At 35.3% G+C, this 15,530-nt stretch overlaps 5 protein-coding genes across 6 annotated transcripts; 3 read left to right on the top strand and 2 right to left on the bottom strand.

Annotated features, from left to right (window-relative positions):
* The first annotated feature begins 1,390 nt into the window (after positions 1–1,390).
* LOC9313668 lies at positions 1,391–1,858 on the top strand. Its single transcript, XM_002877554.2, has one exon. The coding sequence runs from the start codon at positions 1,497–1,499 to the stop codon at positions 1,728–1,730; it is 234 nt and encodes a 77-aa protein (XP_002877600.1). The 5' UTR covers positions 1,391–1,496; the 3' UTR covers positions 1,731–1,858.
* Positions 1,859–2,606: 748 nt separating this feature from the next.
* LOC9311950 (betaine aldehyde dehydrogenase 2, mitochondrial) lies at positions 2,607–6,553 on the top strand. Its single transcript, XM_002877553.2, has 15 exons — positions 2,607–2,800; positions 3,173–3,315; positions 3,409–3,489; positions 3,569–3,717; positions 3,909–4,001; positions 4,089–4,212; positions 4,332–4,397; positions 4,514–4,580; positions 4,669–4,745; positions 5,152–5,265; positions 5,393–5,470; positions 5,564–5,715; positions 5,803–5,863; positions 5,968–6,074; positions 6,224–6,553. Exons 1-15 carry the CDS (start codon positions 2,692–2,694, stop codon positions 6,312–6,314), a joined length of 1,512 nt encoding a protein of 503 aa, XP_002877599.1. The 5' UTR covers positions 2,607–2,691; the 3' UTR covers positions 6,315–6,553.
* Positions 6,507–9,230, bottom strand: LOC9313667 (E2F transcription factor-like E2FE). Of its 2 annotated transcripts, none has more exons than XM_021024709.1 (11): positions 8,807–9,230; positions 8,664–8,731; positions 8,526–8,578; positions 8,357–8,434; positions 8,200–8,253; positions 8,012–8,123; positions 7,730–7,797; positions 7,567–7,639; positions 7,397–7,458; positions 6,902–7,304; positions 6,507–6,823 (listed from the first exon to the last, which is right to left on the bottom strand). In XM_021024709.1, exons 1-11 carry the CDS (start codon positions 8,923–8,925, stop codon positions 6,723–6,725), a joined length of 1,191 nt encoding a protein of 396 aa, XP_020880368.1. In that variant the 5' UTR covers positions 8,926–9,230; the 3' UTR covers positions 6,507–6,722. The 2 variants fall into 2 exon arrangements, with proteins under 2 accessions (XP_020880368.1, XP_020880369.1); XM_021024710.1 differs by having other exon boundaries at positions 7,397–7,452.
* A 1,811-nt stretch (positions 9,231–11,041) lies between these two features.
* Positions 11,042–14,077, top strand: LOC9311949 (anaphase-promoting complex subunit 8). The gene is made up of 4 exons (XM_021024703.1): positions 11,042–11,241; positions 11,674–11,986; positions 12,433–13,683; positions 13,804–14,077. The coding sequence occupies exons 1-4, from the start codon at positions 11,156–11,158 to the stop codon at positions 13,891–13,893; spliced, it is 1,740 nt and encodes a 579-aa protein (XP_020880362.1). The 5' UTR covers positions 11,042–11,155; the 3' UTR covers positions 13,894–14,077.
* Positions 14,078–14,251: 174 nt separating this feature from the next.
* On the bottom strand, positions 14,252–15,496 carry LOC9313666. Its single transcript, XM_021024722.1, has 3 exons — positions 15,296–15,496; positions 15,044–15,132; positions 14,252–14,636 (listed from the first exon to the last, which is right to left on the bottom strand). The coding sequence occupies exons 1-3, from the start codon at positions 15,320–15,322 to the stop codon at positions 14,486–14,488; spliced, it is 267 nt and encodes an 88-aa protein (XP_020880381.1). The 5' UTR covers positions 15,323–15,496; the 3' UTR covers positions 14,252–14,485.
* Positions 15,497–15,530: the final 34 nt, after the last annotated feature.

Here is a 15,530-nt window from a genome sequence, read left to right as displayed (position 1 = left end):
CTTTTCATATTGCACAAGCAGTCAAACACAACCATCGAAAAATTAGAAATTTAAAACTAAAGCGCATGAAATGTCTCATATCTATTAAAAAAAAAAATAGTATTTGCACTTGACATTAACCTACTTAATTTTTCTCTAGATATCTACCTAATTATAACTATATTAAAAACATTGATCCTTTCTACGGTGATCTCTCTTATCTTTCAATTCAATAATTTGGAAGGGTGCTATGATCCTTACTTGTGTATAATAGTTTAGATGTAATATGTGTTCGCTTTAATTTTCTTGCAATTGAATATAGTTAGCTTTGTTAAAAACATATTGATTGATGAATGTTTGAAAATTATTGTTTTAAAGATATACCGGAGTTCGACTCCATAAATCGCGTTACCCCGCGTAGTAGAGATTGACTATGGATCGGACCTTGTCGATCCAAAGATGTAAAAATATAATATATATATATATATACTACTCCAATAAACCGAACATTTGCTCTGTATAGACCGAACCGGGTTTTAGAATATAAGGCCGAACAAAATTGGACCAGAGTAAAAAATTGTTGACTTTGCAGATTTTGAACCGAACTAGAGATCGGGCTTGCCTGATTAACAGAACTACCCATTGATGTAATTATAAACTACTCCCTCTATTTTTGAAAAGTTGTCGTTTTAACTGTATTTGGACAAATTAAGAAAATGTATACAATGACTATATTAACCTCATAAAAATAACAAGTAATTATTTACAAATAATTTGTGTTCAATAAAATGAGGGTAATTTGGGTAGTTATTGGCATAAATTACATTATTACTTTAAAACGACAACTAATTTAAAACAAAAAAAAAACTCTAAAACGACAATTATTCGAAAACGGAGGGAGTATCAAATTCAAACCCATGAATTAGCTAGGTCAAATATGTGATAAAGTCATAATTATTGACCCAATATGGGATGTTTGATGAGGCAGGCCCACAGACAGTTTTTTACCCAAGTTTTAATCTACCTAATTGGTGACGTGTAGATAAAGTTTGGTTTTTGTTAATCAGGAAACAAATTTGTAAAAAAAAGTACTATATACTGCATTTGGAGAAGAAGTCAATATTAAAGAGGAATAGAGACTCACAAAGTCAAATATCAAAAGATAAGCACAAGATTTGCATTAATTAAATACCTAATGTATCAAAAAAGACTATTTCGTAATGACAATTAGGAAAAATCATTACACACATACACGTAATCCAGAATAAACATAACACAAATATCTAGCTACTCAATTTTATCATTAATTTACACCCCACCAATATTTATGAAACGTAGTCAATAATCAAAATAATAGCTTTAATTTTGTTTAGTAATATAAAAATATAAGATACATAATCTTCTCTAATCTACCCCACCAAACCCTATAAGATACGTGACTTTCTCATATTAATCACGATTTGATTGAATTAATACATTTTTCTTGCCTAATCAAATCTTTCTCTTTCTCATACAGAATGGAGAGAAATTCTTGGGCCGATCAGTGGGACAAGAATCAAGCGTCGGGAAAACCGAATGATGGCGGAGACGGCGGTCGTGGCACTTCGGCGAAATATAAAGAAAAAGTGGGGGTTGGATTAGGGAAGACGAAAGCGGCGGCGAGTTCCGGTTTAAAGAAGGTGAAAATAGGAACGTCCCTGGGACTTAATTGGGTTAAAGACAAGTACAACAAGACCACCACTAAGAATTGATTCGTATCTTTGTTTTTGGATTCTACATATTTGTCTTCTTCTTCTTTTTGTAAACTATAAAATCTGTCTTGATTCTTAATGATCGGAGATATTAAAGACTTTTGAAAATAATGATTTGGCTTGGTTTATTGTTCCGTGGAAATGGGGTGGGTTGTGAATAATTTTACAAATTTTTTTATTTAGTTTCATAAAAATTTCGAAAACTCAAATGAAAATAAATCTGGATAGTTTGATCTTGTTCAGAATATTAAACTATGATGAAGAATTAGAATCGAGTCCAGATTCTTTGATGATTCTAAGTGAAGCCTGTTTAGCAAAAAAATCTACAATTTTGTTGAATGTTTTGATTAAATAGTATTTACAAGAAAAAAAAACACAGCCTCGCAAAGGATGAATGGTGATCATACTAATCATCTACCGCTAAATACACAGTCACATACCATGAGAGATTAAGGAACAACCAAAATTCTTCAACATTGTTTTCGGTCTTCGATGGAGCGATTTTGAACAATGTGTTTGTATCCACATATCGCGATTTAGTTAACCTCTTAACAATCAAAAAAATCATCCTCATTTGTGGTGTAAATAATTTTTCTATCATTTTATTTTCAAAAATATATAATCAAATCAATATTGACATAAATTACTCATTAATCAATAAAATATCTCACTGAAAATAAAATTTTATATATACAAATGGAAAAACATTAAGGCGGAAAAATTGAAGTAAATAGTTACAAATTAAAAATAAAAAAGTTAAAAAACTATCCATTAATTAAATTTCCTATCTTGACAAAATAAATGTATTAAAAATTTTATCAATCAATTTTATCAAATAAACCATTTTATATAGCAGCTATGAAACTAAAAGAAAATGTGTCAGATTATCATTTAGAACCAAAAAGGAAAGTCCAACAATCCCATTTACTTCTTTCACCACCTCTAGTAGCAGAGAGATAGTATGGCGATTACGGTGCCGAGACGGCAACTCTTCATCGGCGGTCAGTGGACTGAGCCCGTTCGCCGTAAAACTCTCCCTGTTGTCAATCCCGCCACCGAAGATATCATCGGTACTTTTCCTTTCATGTTTTGCTCACCTTTTGAACTGGATCAATCGATTTTGCGAGTTTTGATTCAATCCATCGATATCGGAGCTACGCATTTCCCGATTTTCTGTATACTTAGTTCACGAATTCAGAGAGCTTTGAACTTTTGTCTGTTTGAGACGATCGTGATTTCTTCTGTGATGTTGGTTAATCCTTAGCTAGCTTCGGTTTTTCTTGTCTATGAACTGGATCGGAAGTTGTTTTTGCGTTAGATCTGTGAAGTTATATAGCAGGAGATAAATGTGTAGTTGAATGATTGGATCTCCTATTGTGCTGAGGAGTGAGTTCTTTGTAGTGTTTTTAAGTTTCTTAAACTGTGATGATTGGTGGTTTTAGGTTATATTCCAGCTGCAACTTCTGAAGATGTGGAGCTCTCTGTGGAAGCTGCTAGGAAAGCATTTTCTAGGAACAACGGAAAGGATTGGGCTAGAGCAACTGGTGCTGTTCGTGCCAAATACTTGCGCGCTATTGCAGCTAAGGTATTATCAATGAGTTAATAAAATCTATGTTCGTCTCATGTTTCATTCTCTGTTAGCTGTTTTTCCTGGCAATAACATAATGGAAATATCCAGGTAATAGAGAGGAAGTCTGAACTAGCTAATCTTGAGGCTATTGATTGTGGTAAACCACTAGATGAAGCAGCATGGGACATGGTATTCTCACTTTTCTTTTGTGAACATTTGGCAATTCTGTGATTCAAATGTCATATGTGGTTGCTTGTAACCCTTGCAGGATGATGTTGCTGGATGTTTTGAATATTATGCTGACCTAGCTGAAGGCTTGGATGCAAAGCAGAAGGCTCCTCTTTCTCTACCGATGGATACTTTTAAGGGTTATATTCTCAAGGAACCTATTGGTGTAGTTGGGCTGATTACTCCATGGTATATTTCGTTGACAGATTTAAGTCTAACCGATCCCTCAAATCGTTGTATATATTATCCTTTGTCAAGTTCGCGGTTTTAATTTTTACATATTCAGATCACATTGGTCTTCAAATTTTCTTTCTTCCTTTTTAGACAAACCATTACGCCACCACATATTAGGCAGCTAATAATCGATATTTGCATTGAAGGAACTATCCGTTATTGATGGCTGTCTGGAAAGTTGCTCCTTCACTTGCTGCTGGGTGCACGGCAATACTGAAACCTTCAGAGTTGGCCTCCCTGTGCGTATTCTATTTCTGTTGACATCATAGCTAGCCATTTCAACTATTAGTTCATGAACTCGCCAATCTGATGCGGTTTGACTTCAGGACATGTTTGGAGCTCGCTGATATTTGCCGCGAGGTGGGTCTACCACCTGGTGTTCTTAATATTCTGACTGGTTTAGGAACTGAAGCAGGTGCTCCGCTGGCATCGCATCCACATGTTGACAAGGTCTGATTATAGTCACTTTTATCCTTACCGGTATCCTGAAAGTCAAACACTTGAAGACATAGCATTTATTCTTCCTTTCTATGGGTTAGTTGAAGTATTGATATTTTAGCCTTTACCAGATTGTATTCACTGGAAGCACAACAACTGGAAGCAGCATTATGACTTCCGCTGCCAAATTGGTTAAAGTAAGTCCAAATGTTCTTGTTACTCTCCTTTGGAACTAGTATCTATCTGGGCTTGTTTATTTGACCTCTGATTTTTCGGGGTCTGTGCATGAAATCTTGTATGTTTCATTCCACAGCCTGTTTCCTTGGAGCTTGGGGGAAAAAGCCCTATCATTGTCTTTGATGATGTTGATATTGATAAAGGTGGGTACTTTTGGAACCTTAAGAAAACCATGCTACATGTATTCTAAACAATTAGTTTTATAAGTGACTACAATTTTGTTCTAAACAGCTGTGGAATGGACTATGTTTGGTTGTTTCTGGACGAATGGGCAGATTTGCAGTGCCACATCTCGACTTCTCGTACATGTAAGTGAGTATATAATCTGCAGTAGTCTCTGATTTTAAATTCTCCACCCAACTGTACATGATATGTGTTATCCTTTAACACAATTACACGTCCACCCAAAGCTGCTCTCTAGAGAAACTTTATGTTGTAAATTATTGGTTTCCTTTGGAAACTGAGTTATACTTATGTAGGCTACTCTAGTTATAAGACAAGTAGAAATATATCTTCTCCTTTACATGAAACCACCAATGCGAAGGTCCACAGTTTCAGTATTTTTGTAAGACTGGTCTTCAGCAATTCAGATAGATTGATAAGTATCAATGATCATAGGACCTTGGAAACCCCTGATAAAAGTAGGATAGAGAAGCTTTACTATACTTCTTGTGTACTGTTGTTTTCATGAAAAAAAATCTGGTGAAATGTCAGGAAAGGATTGCTGACGAATTTTTGGACAAGCTGGTAAAGTGGACAAAGAACATTAAGATTTCAGATCCTTTTGAAGAAGGCTGTAGGCTTGGTCCTGTTGTCAGCAAAGGACAGGTAATACTGCTGAACAGAATTGATGTTCTCAAGAATCACAGCTCAATCCTCCAAAACCCTCTTAGCTGTCAATTTAGGTTAATCACGAAAGATTTCTAGTCAAGTCTTACATCTTTATCCTGTGCAGTACGACAGAGTTTTGAAGTTTGTCTCAAACGCTAGGAATGACGGTGCAACTGTCCTTTGTGGAGGAACTCGCCCTGAGGTACATTACAGATATGGACTAATCTTCCATGTATGTCCAAATACTATCTAGAGCCTGTAGTAGCACTTACAATGTTTTATTTATGTTCTGCAGCATTTAAAGAAGGGATACTTTGTTGAACCTGCGATTATTTCAAATGTGACTACTTCAATGGAAATCTGGAGAGAGGAAGTCTTTGGTCCTGCTCTGTGTGTCAAAACATTTTCCACAGAGGATGAGGCAATTGAGCTGGCAAATGACTCTCAGTGAGTTTAGATTTTTCTTCTTATCTTGAAATGGAACTCCACTGATGATGTATTAGATCATATGCCTGACTTTATTTGTATTTGCAGATATGGATTAGCCGGCGCAGTATTATCAAATGATCTGGACCGCTGTGATCGTGTTAGTAAGGTGTGTATTTAACTTTACTATCAACAATAACAATCAGTAACTGCACATATCCATGATTAAACTTCATCTCTAAAGTTTATGAATCGTAATCATTGTGTTTTCAGGCTTTCCAGGCGGGAATAGTATGGGTCAACTGCTCTCAGCCATGCTTCTGCCAAGCTCCATGGGGTGGAACCAAACGCAGTGGATTTGGCCGTGAATTGGGAGAATGGCAAGTCTCTTTCTTTCTTTTGCTACAAGTGTCAAGATTACCAAACCATTAAAAAAACCTCTCCATCTAGATGGAATTGGTCCATTGTAACTTAAACCTTAATAGACTACCAACAAAATTTGAATTGAAACATATTTGCTTCCTTGCAGGGGACTTGAGAACTACTTGAGTGTGAAGCAGGTGACACAGTATATCTCTGATGAACCATGGGGATGGTACAAACCTCCTTCCAAGCTCTGAGACAAACACTAGTTCCTGATATTTCCCTTAAAACATGTACTAATGAGAGTATACCAATAAAAGCAAGAGACCCATTTGTTAGAGAATGGTATTGCTACTTTATATTCCATTAAAAAAAATGGAAAATAAGATGAGATGGTGTTTGTTTTTGTTTCTCTCAAAACAATATGCCATACAAAAGCTGCAAAAAACTGGCAAAAGATGAATGCTCTTATATGTAACTCACAAAAGTTATAGCCTACAGGAACTTCAGAAAGCAAAGAGGGTATGCGATCTGTGAATTAATGTCGGATTCTTGCAGTTACAATTGTGTGGAGAAACTAAACCACATTGATCAAAAGAAATGACTCTTGAAGCTCTCTATACGAATGATGATGTTCACAGGTAAGAGAAGAAGAAGAAGAAGATCTAACGGTGTTGTGATGTATTAGGTGATGGATTCTTCTGGGTGACTTCGCTGTACCATGTCTTCCAAGCATCCATGTAATGGGAAAAGAGGTCTTTCAAAACTGAAATTTGTTCACAACAGAGTTAGTTTCATATATTTTGACAAATTTGATATCAAATGGATGTGAATAAATATGCACCTTGGTTTTGGTAAGAGGGACGGTAATCCGAAGTCAGATTCTCAACATCAAAAGCTCTCCTAGAGTTGTCCTCCAAACCAGCTCTTGGATATGTACCAGTGCCTGGTGCAAAAGGACCAAACTGATAACCTCTTGATCCATGTCTAGATTCATGAACATCAAAGCTTTTGTTATAAGAACTCTCTGGTGTTGAGTGTTTTTTCATCTTTAGCTTTCTCTCTGTAGCAATTTCTTGGGAGGAAGATGACGATTTGCTTCTCTTGACATTAACATTAGTAAGATCAGTTCCGAAAGCTCTTTTTCTTGATTCCAGTAGCATCAAATCGCTGCTCAGCGTGAAAGTAGGCTCACCATTGTATCCTAACCACTTGAAAGCTGGTTTTCGAGAATCTAAGGTGTGAGTCTGTCACCATAGAAGAAAGTAGTTAGACTAATTAACAGCTACATAACATAGATGGTTCATATACGCTGTAGCTATGATGGTTTTTAGTTTACCTTCTCGATAAGATTCATAGATGACAAGACATTCGCAATATCATAAAGCCGCCTCACTTTTGCTTCAGAAAAACAATTTATGTATGAACAAACACAGATCGATTTTCTTTCAAGTGGGTATGCAACAATAGAAAAAAATAGTCTAAAAGTCACAAGATGAAGATAATTACTTCTCATTATCGATGTATTGTGGGCATCACCGAGCAGTAATTTTGCAGCCTCGTCAAGGGAAATGATTCTAGCCTAAACAGTTGAACACATTTAAAAAAATCTTTAGTAACTTGGTGGAAAACTCTTTAGTTCATAAAACGAATCTATGAACTTGTCACTTACTTCGGAGCAAATAAAGAGTTTGATAAAGTTCTGAGTAAGCAATCCTAAAGATTTCTCTCGTCGATTATCTGTCACACATAACCAACCAACAAAATGTCAGAGAATCCACCATATATCTCATAAAACCATATATATTCTTTGGCATAAAGGTCCAGTGCCGTTTATATAATTGACAAGAGAGCTGATTCTAACCTAGAACTTGTTACATCACTAAATCTACTTTGCAATTGAGCTAAACCCAATCACAATAAGTACTACACACACACAAACAAAAAAAAATACCTATTTTTGACGAATCTGAAGATTGGGGAAGAGAGCCAGGCTTTGAACTATCAGTTTGGCTACTAGAATGGGGCTGAGAAGACTCTTCATAATCATCCTCATCATCAGATCCCTGAAAGTATGAAACTTTAAGCATTAGGAGCATGAAGACAACAAATCAAAAGGGAAACCAAATCCAAATCACTTACTTTAACATTCTCATTCACATAGAAACGATGAAAAGTGTCCTTAACCCCTTCTTCCTGCATCAAGAACACTTCCTATGAGAATATGCAAGTCAAATCGCTACATCTTCTACACAATTGGGATTGAATGGGATTGAATTAGAATACAAAACAAACTCACTTGTAGCTCCTTCAATGCTCCTGGAATTGCGGCAAACCCTTTCCACGTATACTGATTCTTTGCTCTTCTTGTTAAAACCTAAATTAGACCAAACTCGAATCTAAGCAAACACAACAAAAGAGATTCAACAAATTCTGAAAAGCGACAGAAGTAAATAAACAAATCTCACCCCAACACTCTCAAGAACATTAACAATATCATAGATTCTTCGTCTCTCCACTCCTGAAATAAACCCAATCAACAAATTAACATGTAAAATCAGAAATGAAAATAATAAAAATCACAAACACAAAGTTAAGGGCAATACCTAATTTCGAAGCAGCATCATCAAGCCCAATCATTTCAATCCCATCTCGATTATACAAAGCTAAGAAACTGAGTTTACGAAGAACACTAATCAGAACAAATTCAACAAAATAAACTTAATGGGTTTTGTAAAAAGGCACTAACTTGGTACAAAGAAGTCCGAGAGATTTCTGTTTCCGACTATAGGAATGGTGTAAAGAAGAAGAAGATTCCGGCATGGAAGTAATGGGAAGTTTGAGTCTTTCTGGAGATAGATCTGACATGATTGACGCAAACGATGTCTTCTGGGATTGAGAATTTGATATTGTATTTTGGAGGGATTTCCAAAATGAGAGAGGGGGAATTTGGGAAGATACTTGAGCGCCAATTTGAATTTTTTGGCTCCTCCTTCTTCGTAACAATAACACTCCTCCAAATTTTGGTAAAGCTGAAACTTTTACGGTTTTGTGCTCGGTTCAGATCGGAATTTTTTGGTTTTTTTCTTTTGTTTATTCGGTTAAGAAAATTTGTTACCATATTTTGTGGATTCTGTTCAACTTTTTTCATTTTTATTTTCCAAAATTTAGATTAGATGAACCAAATTAATATATTTTCAATCAATATTATAGTAACAAGATCTATTTTGGATATATTTTTATTTGAATTCAAAAAGTAAAGTTGTAAGGGATTTGGTCAAAATTTGGTTTTGGTTTGGTCTGGTTTATTTGGTTTTGGAAAGTTTAAAACTTTTGATTAGTAATCTTTTAAAGAGTAACTAGATTGTTACCCGCGGTACACCGCGGGTTAATTATTTGATTTTTTTTGTTTTTTTATAAACCGATGAATTTGTTGTATATAATATTTTTTGTTGTACATTGCGAGTCACATGCGTTGTAACTAAAAATGAAAATTTTAAGTTGTATTTGTTTTGTTTAGTGTTTAAAATTGTATAATTGTATTTTGATGTTTGACAAAAAAAAAAAAAAATTGTATTTTGATTTGTTAATCCCAGGATTTCACCCGTGATATATTATCCCGTATTAATATCAATCCAAATCCGACCCGTCCCACCATATAATCATGTCCCGTAAAATTAAACATCATTTTGTTATTTCTTTTAATAACACTTTTATTTAAAAGACATATAATTCGAGTCAATTTAAAAGTTTGCTTTCAAATAGTTTCTATGATATATATATATATATATATATATATATATATATATATTCAAATTAGTGTGTGTTTTTAGACCAACCCGTAAAAATATTTTAAAAATGTATATTAAAATACTAAATAATTGTATTTTGATTTGTTAATTTTAAGATTTCACCGTGGTATATTGTCCCGTTTTAGATAATTGTAGAAATTAAGAAAATATCTGAATGACTCAATTCCGGGTCAGAGTAAAAAAAAAAATACGACCTGATTAAACGCGCAAATTTGTTTTTCAAAAATGTTAATATAGATTGTACACATACTTTTTTCTTCATCGATTGAGTAATATATGTCCGTTTTAAAATATTTGAATCATAGCATATGCAGAAAAAAATCGAATTTTTTTATTAAGTATATATATTTTATAATAGTTCAAAATAATATAAATATAAGATCATATAAAAGTGAAATGAGAATCATATATTTATGTTTTAATTAGGTAGAGAGGTTTTAGGAAATTAGTTCAAATTTGTTATATTAGCATTAAATAATCATATTTGATTTCTATATCTATAAAAATTGTAGAGAATATGCCATAAATAAAGAGTTTAGGTATAGTAATTAGTTGAGAAAATATATATTTTTTAGATTTTATTGATTAATTTTTCGTTTTTTAGATTTGTCAAAAATAAGGAAAGATCCGATTGAAGATTTCCGGGTCAAAATTAAACAAAATTTGACCCGATTAAAAACCTCAAAAAGTGTTGCAAAAATGTATAGTAGATGCCCTTAAAATGGTAGATTCATGATAGTAATGTACTACATGCATAAGCAAAATCAGGGTCTATCTTTGACTAATTATATTACCATTAATTCAAAATTTCTCTACTCACAAAAAAAAAGGTTCTTTTGTCCATTCATTAGCTAACTAAAGTTTTTTTTTTTTGTTTAATAGTTTTGCATACCTTTGGTCTTACTCATTTGAGCCAAACCAATTAATTTAAAGTTGTTGACAAAAAAAAGTAGTTTTGCATTTTTATTTTATTTTACACTTTTTTCAATAATTCAGTGATACTTAACTAAAATTAATACAAAGTGACAAAATTGTAAATATAAAACTGATATGATATTAAAATTAGTTATGTAAAAAGCATTTTTTTTTTTGTGTGTTAGTTTCATGGGCCTATTTTGAAACCCAAAAGTTAATCAATGGGCCCAAGACACACACGTTCTCTCTGTAAATTTCAAAATAATTAGATGGAGGGAGCAAATGTTTCTGAAATCTCTCCACGACGAAGAAGAGATTCTTCGATTCTTTTTTGAATACTTTTAAGTTAACTCTCAGTTTCTGCTTCTGCTATGGTCTCTAAAGATAGTTGTCGCAACGAAATCCGTGCGGCTATTCGACAGCTTAGCGACCGTTGTTTATACTCCGCCGCAAAGTGGTTCGTTTCTCAAAACCCTAATCTTATGCAATCTCTCCCATTGTTGTAATCTCGAGCTCGCTACTGCTCTGGTTCCATTAAAAATTGGATTTTTCAGTATCCTTTATGGTTTTGCTATATTTTTGTATCCTGGGCTAATTGTAACCAAATTTGGTTAAGAAGAATTGTTGATTCGAATTCACTTTATTGCGAATTTGGTGTTGGATACATTCCAATTTGACATGCGGGTTTGTGGGTTTTGTGTTTTGATATGTTTGAGCTCGACACTGATTGAAAAATTTGTTCTTTTGATAGGAATTTCTGATTTCGGTTCAATCTCATTTGTGAATTATGAGTTAAAGTTTCAGTTTTTAGTACTCGTATTGTAATGCAATGGTGATGCACTATTAGTCAGTTCCATGTTTGATATCTTCTTGGCTTTCACCATTACAGGGCAGGAGAACAGCTTGTGGGGATAGAGCAAGACCCGTCTAATTTTACACCTGCCAATACGAGGTTTCAGCGAGGAAGTTCTAGCATCCGGAGAAGGTTCAGCACCAATGAATCTATTTCAACACCATTACCTTCCGTTGGCTTCTCTCAAGCAGCTACTCCTCTTCCGGAAGAAGATGAAGCGATTGATGGTGACTTTTACCTTTTAGCAAAGTCCTACTTTGATTGTCGAGAGTACAGACGGGCTTCCCATGTGCTTCGTGATCAAGTGAGCAAGAAATCAGTGTTCTTGCGTTACTATGCCCTTTATCTGGTATGTTCTGTTTCTCTATCTCCTCTTCCCGATTTAGCTAGAGCGTCTATATCTTATGAGAATAGGGTGATGGAATGAATTTTTAGAAGTTGGCTTCAATGGCTTTTGAAGGTTCTCTCAGCTCTCGGCAGTAGGCTGCCTTCCAAATAAATGCAATTTATGACATTATTACATGCTTACAAGATTGAGCCTCTGATTCACAATTACGTTGATGTCCAGTCACAGTTGTGTTCTATGGATACAAGAGATATTAGGGTATGCAACTGATATACAAAAGTAAATAAATGAGTGAAACTTAATTGGAAGTTGTTTGTCCTGTTTAAAGACTATTGTGTAAAAGTTTATGGCAATTACTTACTGAGAGTTTTTTTTATTCCCCGCCTATTTACACCAAAACAGATAGTACTCTATAATCTGTCGTTAACTTTGTTATCGTTTCAATGAAGGCTGGGGAAAAACGGAAAGAGGAAGAAATGATAGAACTTGAAGGCCCTTTGGGTAAGAGTGATGCCATAAACCGCGAACTGGTATCTTTGGAGAGGGACTTATCAGCTCTGAGGAGGACAGGAGCAATTGACTCTTTTGGATTATACTTGTATGGTGTGGTTCTTAAAGAAAAAGGAAATGAAAGTCTTGCTCGGGCCAGCCTCGTGGAGTCTGTGAACAGCTATCCATGGAACTGGAGTGCCTGGTCAGAGCTGCAGTCTCTGTGTACTTCGATTGAAGTCTTGAATAGCCTTAATTTAAGCAATCACTGGATGAAAGAGTTTTTTCTTGGCAATGCTTATCAAGAACTCAGAATGCACACTGAGTCTTTGGCGAAGTACGAGTATCTGCAAGGTATTTTCAGTTTTAGCAATTACATCCAAGCTCAAACTGCAAAAGCTCAGTATAGTCTTAGGGAATTTGACCAGGTTGAAATCATGTTTGAAGAACTTCTGAGAAACGATCCCTATCGGGTGGAAGATATGGATTTGTATTCTAATGTTCTGTATGCAAAAGAAGCATGTGCTGCGCTGAGTTATCTTGCACATAAGGTGTTTTTGACTGATAAGTACAGACCTGAGTCTTGCTGCATCATTGGCAACTACTATAGTTTAAAAGGCCAGCATGAGAAAGCAGTTATGTACTTCCGTAGAGCTTTGAAACTGAACAAGAAGTATTTATCTGCGTGGACTCTTATGGGACATGAATATGTTGAGATGAAGAACACGCCTGCTGCCATTGATGCATATCGACGAGCTGTTGATATAAACCCTTGTGATTATCGAGCTTGGTATGGGTTAGGACAAGCATATGAGATGATGGGGATGCCTTTCTATGCACTTCACTATTTTCGCAAATCCATATTCTTTCTTCCAAACGATTCTCGGTTGTGGATAGCCATGGCTAAATGTTATCAAACCGAACAGCTTTACATGCTTGAAGAGGCCATCAAGTGTTACAAAAGAGCTGTGAACTGTACTGACACGGAAGGAATAGCACTTAATCAGCTGGCAAAGCTTCACCAGAAGCTTGGACGTAATGAAGAAGCTGCATTTTACTTCGAGAAGGATTTAGAGAGAATGGATGCTGAAGGATTAGAAGGACCAAACATGTTTGAGGCTTTAGTTTTTCTTGCTACACATTTTAAAACTCACAAGAAGTTCGAAGAAGCAGAAGTGTATTGCACCCGTCTTCTCGATTATAGTGGACCTGTAAGTTTTCTGCTCCAATTTTCTCCATTGTTAACACTTTAGTTTACAAGGATCTGAGTATCCTAATATACTTATTACACTTAGTGAGTTAGTGTGACGAGATTGCATTCATGTTTGCAGGAAAAAGAAAAGGCAAAGAGCTTACTCAGAGGGATCAGAATGGCGCAAACCGGTTTTCCTTCAATGGATCTCGAGCATTTTCCTATTTAGCTGTACTGTTCCGAACACTCAAAAGCTCTTTGAGAGAGAATATCTCCCATCATGTACACTATAAACCTTTGTACACCATAAATGATCTATGCACCAGTTATGTCACAGCAGATTCTGGCTGTTTGTAACCTAAATTCCAAATTATATATTTCATCAAGATGATTCTCCTGTGATCCTTGGAACAGAAATTTCATTGCCGAGTCTAGAAGTCGCCAATCCCGTTTACAAAGTTGCATTTTCATATGGATTTGCGACACATAGGAATTGATCTTTCTTATGGAACAATATTTCTCCCTCTTTGTTGGCTCAAAATTAGTGTTTGTCCACCACAATGTCAAAAATCATGACAATTTGAAGATAGTAAGTGCTTATTACTCTCAGATGAGATGGCCATTAAAAGTATGCTGCCAAAGGCAATTCATACAAATAGTTATTTTCTGCTTAAAAGTGACAACATAAGCCCAGCATTAACAAGTCTTCAGCTGGAGAATACATCAACAATGTGAAATTGACAAATGAGGTTTATATCACAAGAGATTCAATTCCAGAAACAATAAGACAAAGCGGTGTGCAAAGGTCTTGAAAGATGGTTTCAGTATGTAGGATCAGTGAAGAACTTGTTGAGTCCAGGCATGATTTCAGGTTTCTTATTGCGAACAAACTTCCTCAGGAAATTTTCCTTATACTTCTCTCCCTCTGCATGGTTATCCAAAATTCCAGCAGCCCTGTTCTCCTTTGTGCATCTGGAGACGATTCAACAAACAAAACCCTCTAAGAAGACACACACACTAAATCCAAAAAACAAACCCTAATTTCGGTGGCAAGAAACTTCAAGAGTCTAAGCATCTCTGTTTCTGACTCTAAAAATAGCCAAGACAAGAAATGCTTGTTAGGCTGTAATCCATTCATGTTTCAACCCTTATAGAACACACTGCATCCCAAATCTAAACCCTTTAGACTACACAGAATCCAGAAACAAACCCTAATGCAAGAAAAAAACTTTAGATTCAAAAACATCTCTGTTCTAGCTATATTAAGTTGTTTTGTTCCATTTCAAAAATAAAGATGATGATCTAAAAACCTAATTCCATAAGTTGTTCCCAATCAATTGTCAAAGTGGCAATCAAAAACCTGAGGAGGAACAACAGACCTGACTTCAGGGTTTCCGGTGATGTTTCTGATCAACGAAAACGCACAGATCCCAACGGCAACTCCGGTAGCAGCGAACAAAGGATACACCTACCGAAACAAAAACAACGAAACACGTATTGATTCACGCGGCTAATTCATAGAAGAATCGAATCCAGATCTAAGGATTTAGAAACTAGACGTAAGTCAAAAGAGAATCAACAGATGGATTTCTTCGATTCATGGAAAATCAAAGATCGAAATGATGTAGTACCTCAGGTCTCAACCAACGGCTCGTCATTGAAATCGCAGAGAAGATGATACGAAACGAGAGAGAGAGAGAGAGATTGAAGACGGCTTTCTCTGAGAATGTTGAAGAGACGTAGAAAAGACCTCACTTTATATTTGACTTTTAGGTTTTTCGGAGAATTTTTGTAAGAAAATAAAATAAAAACTGAATTCTGATTGGCAGCGAGGCGTCCAGCTTGTATCCAATGACGTATTGACAT

The sequence above is a fragment of the Arabidopsis lyrata genome, assembly GCF_000004255.2.
Source record: "Arabidopsis lyrata subsp. lyrata unplaced genomic scaffold ARALYscaffold_5, whole genome shotgun sequence".
Classification (NCBI taxonomy): Eukaryota; Viridiplantae; Streptophyta; class Magnoliopsida; order Brassicales; family Brassicaceae; genus Arabidopsis; species Arabidopsis lyrata.
This window is presented reverse-complemented; position numbering and strand designations above follow the sequence as displayed.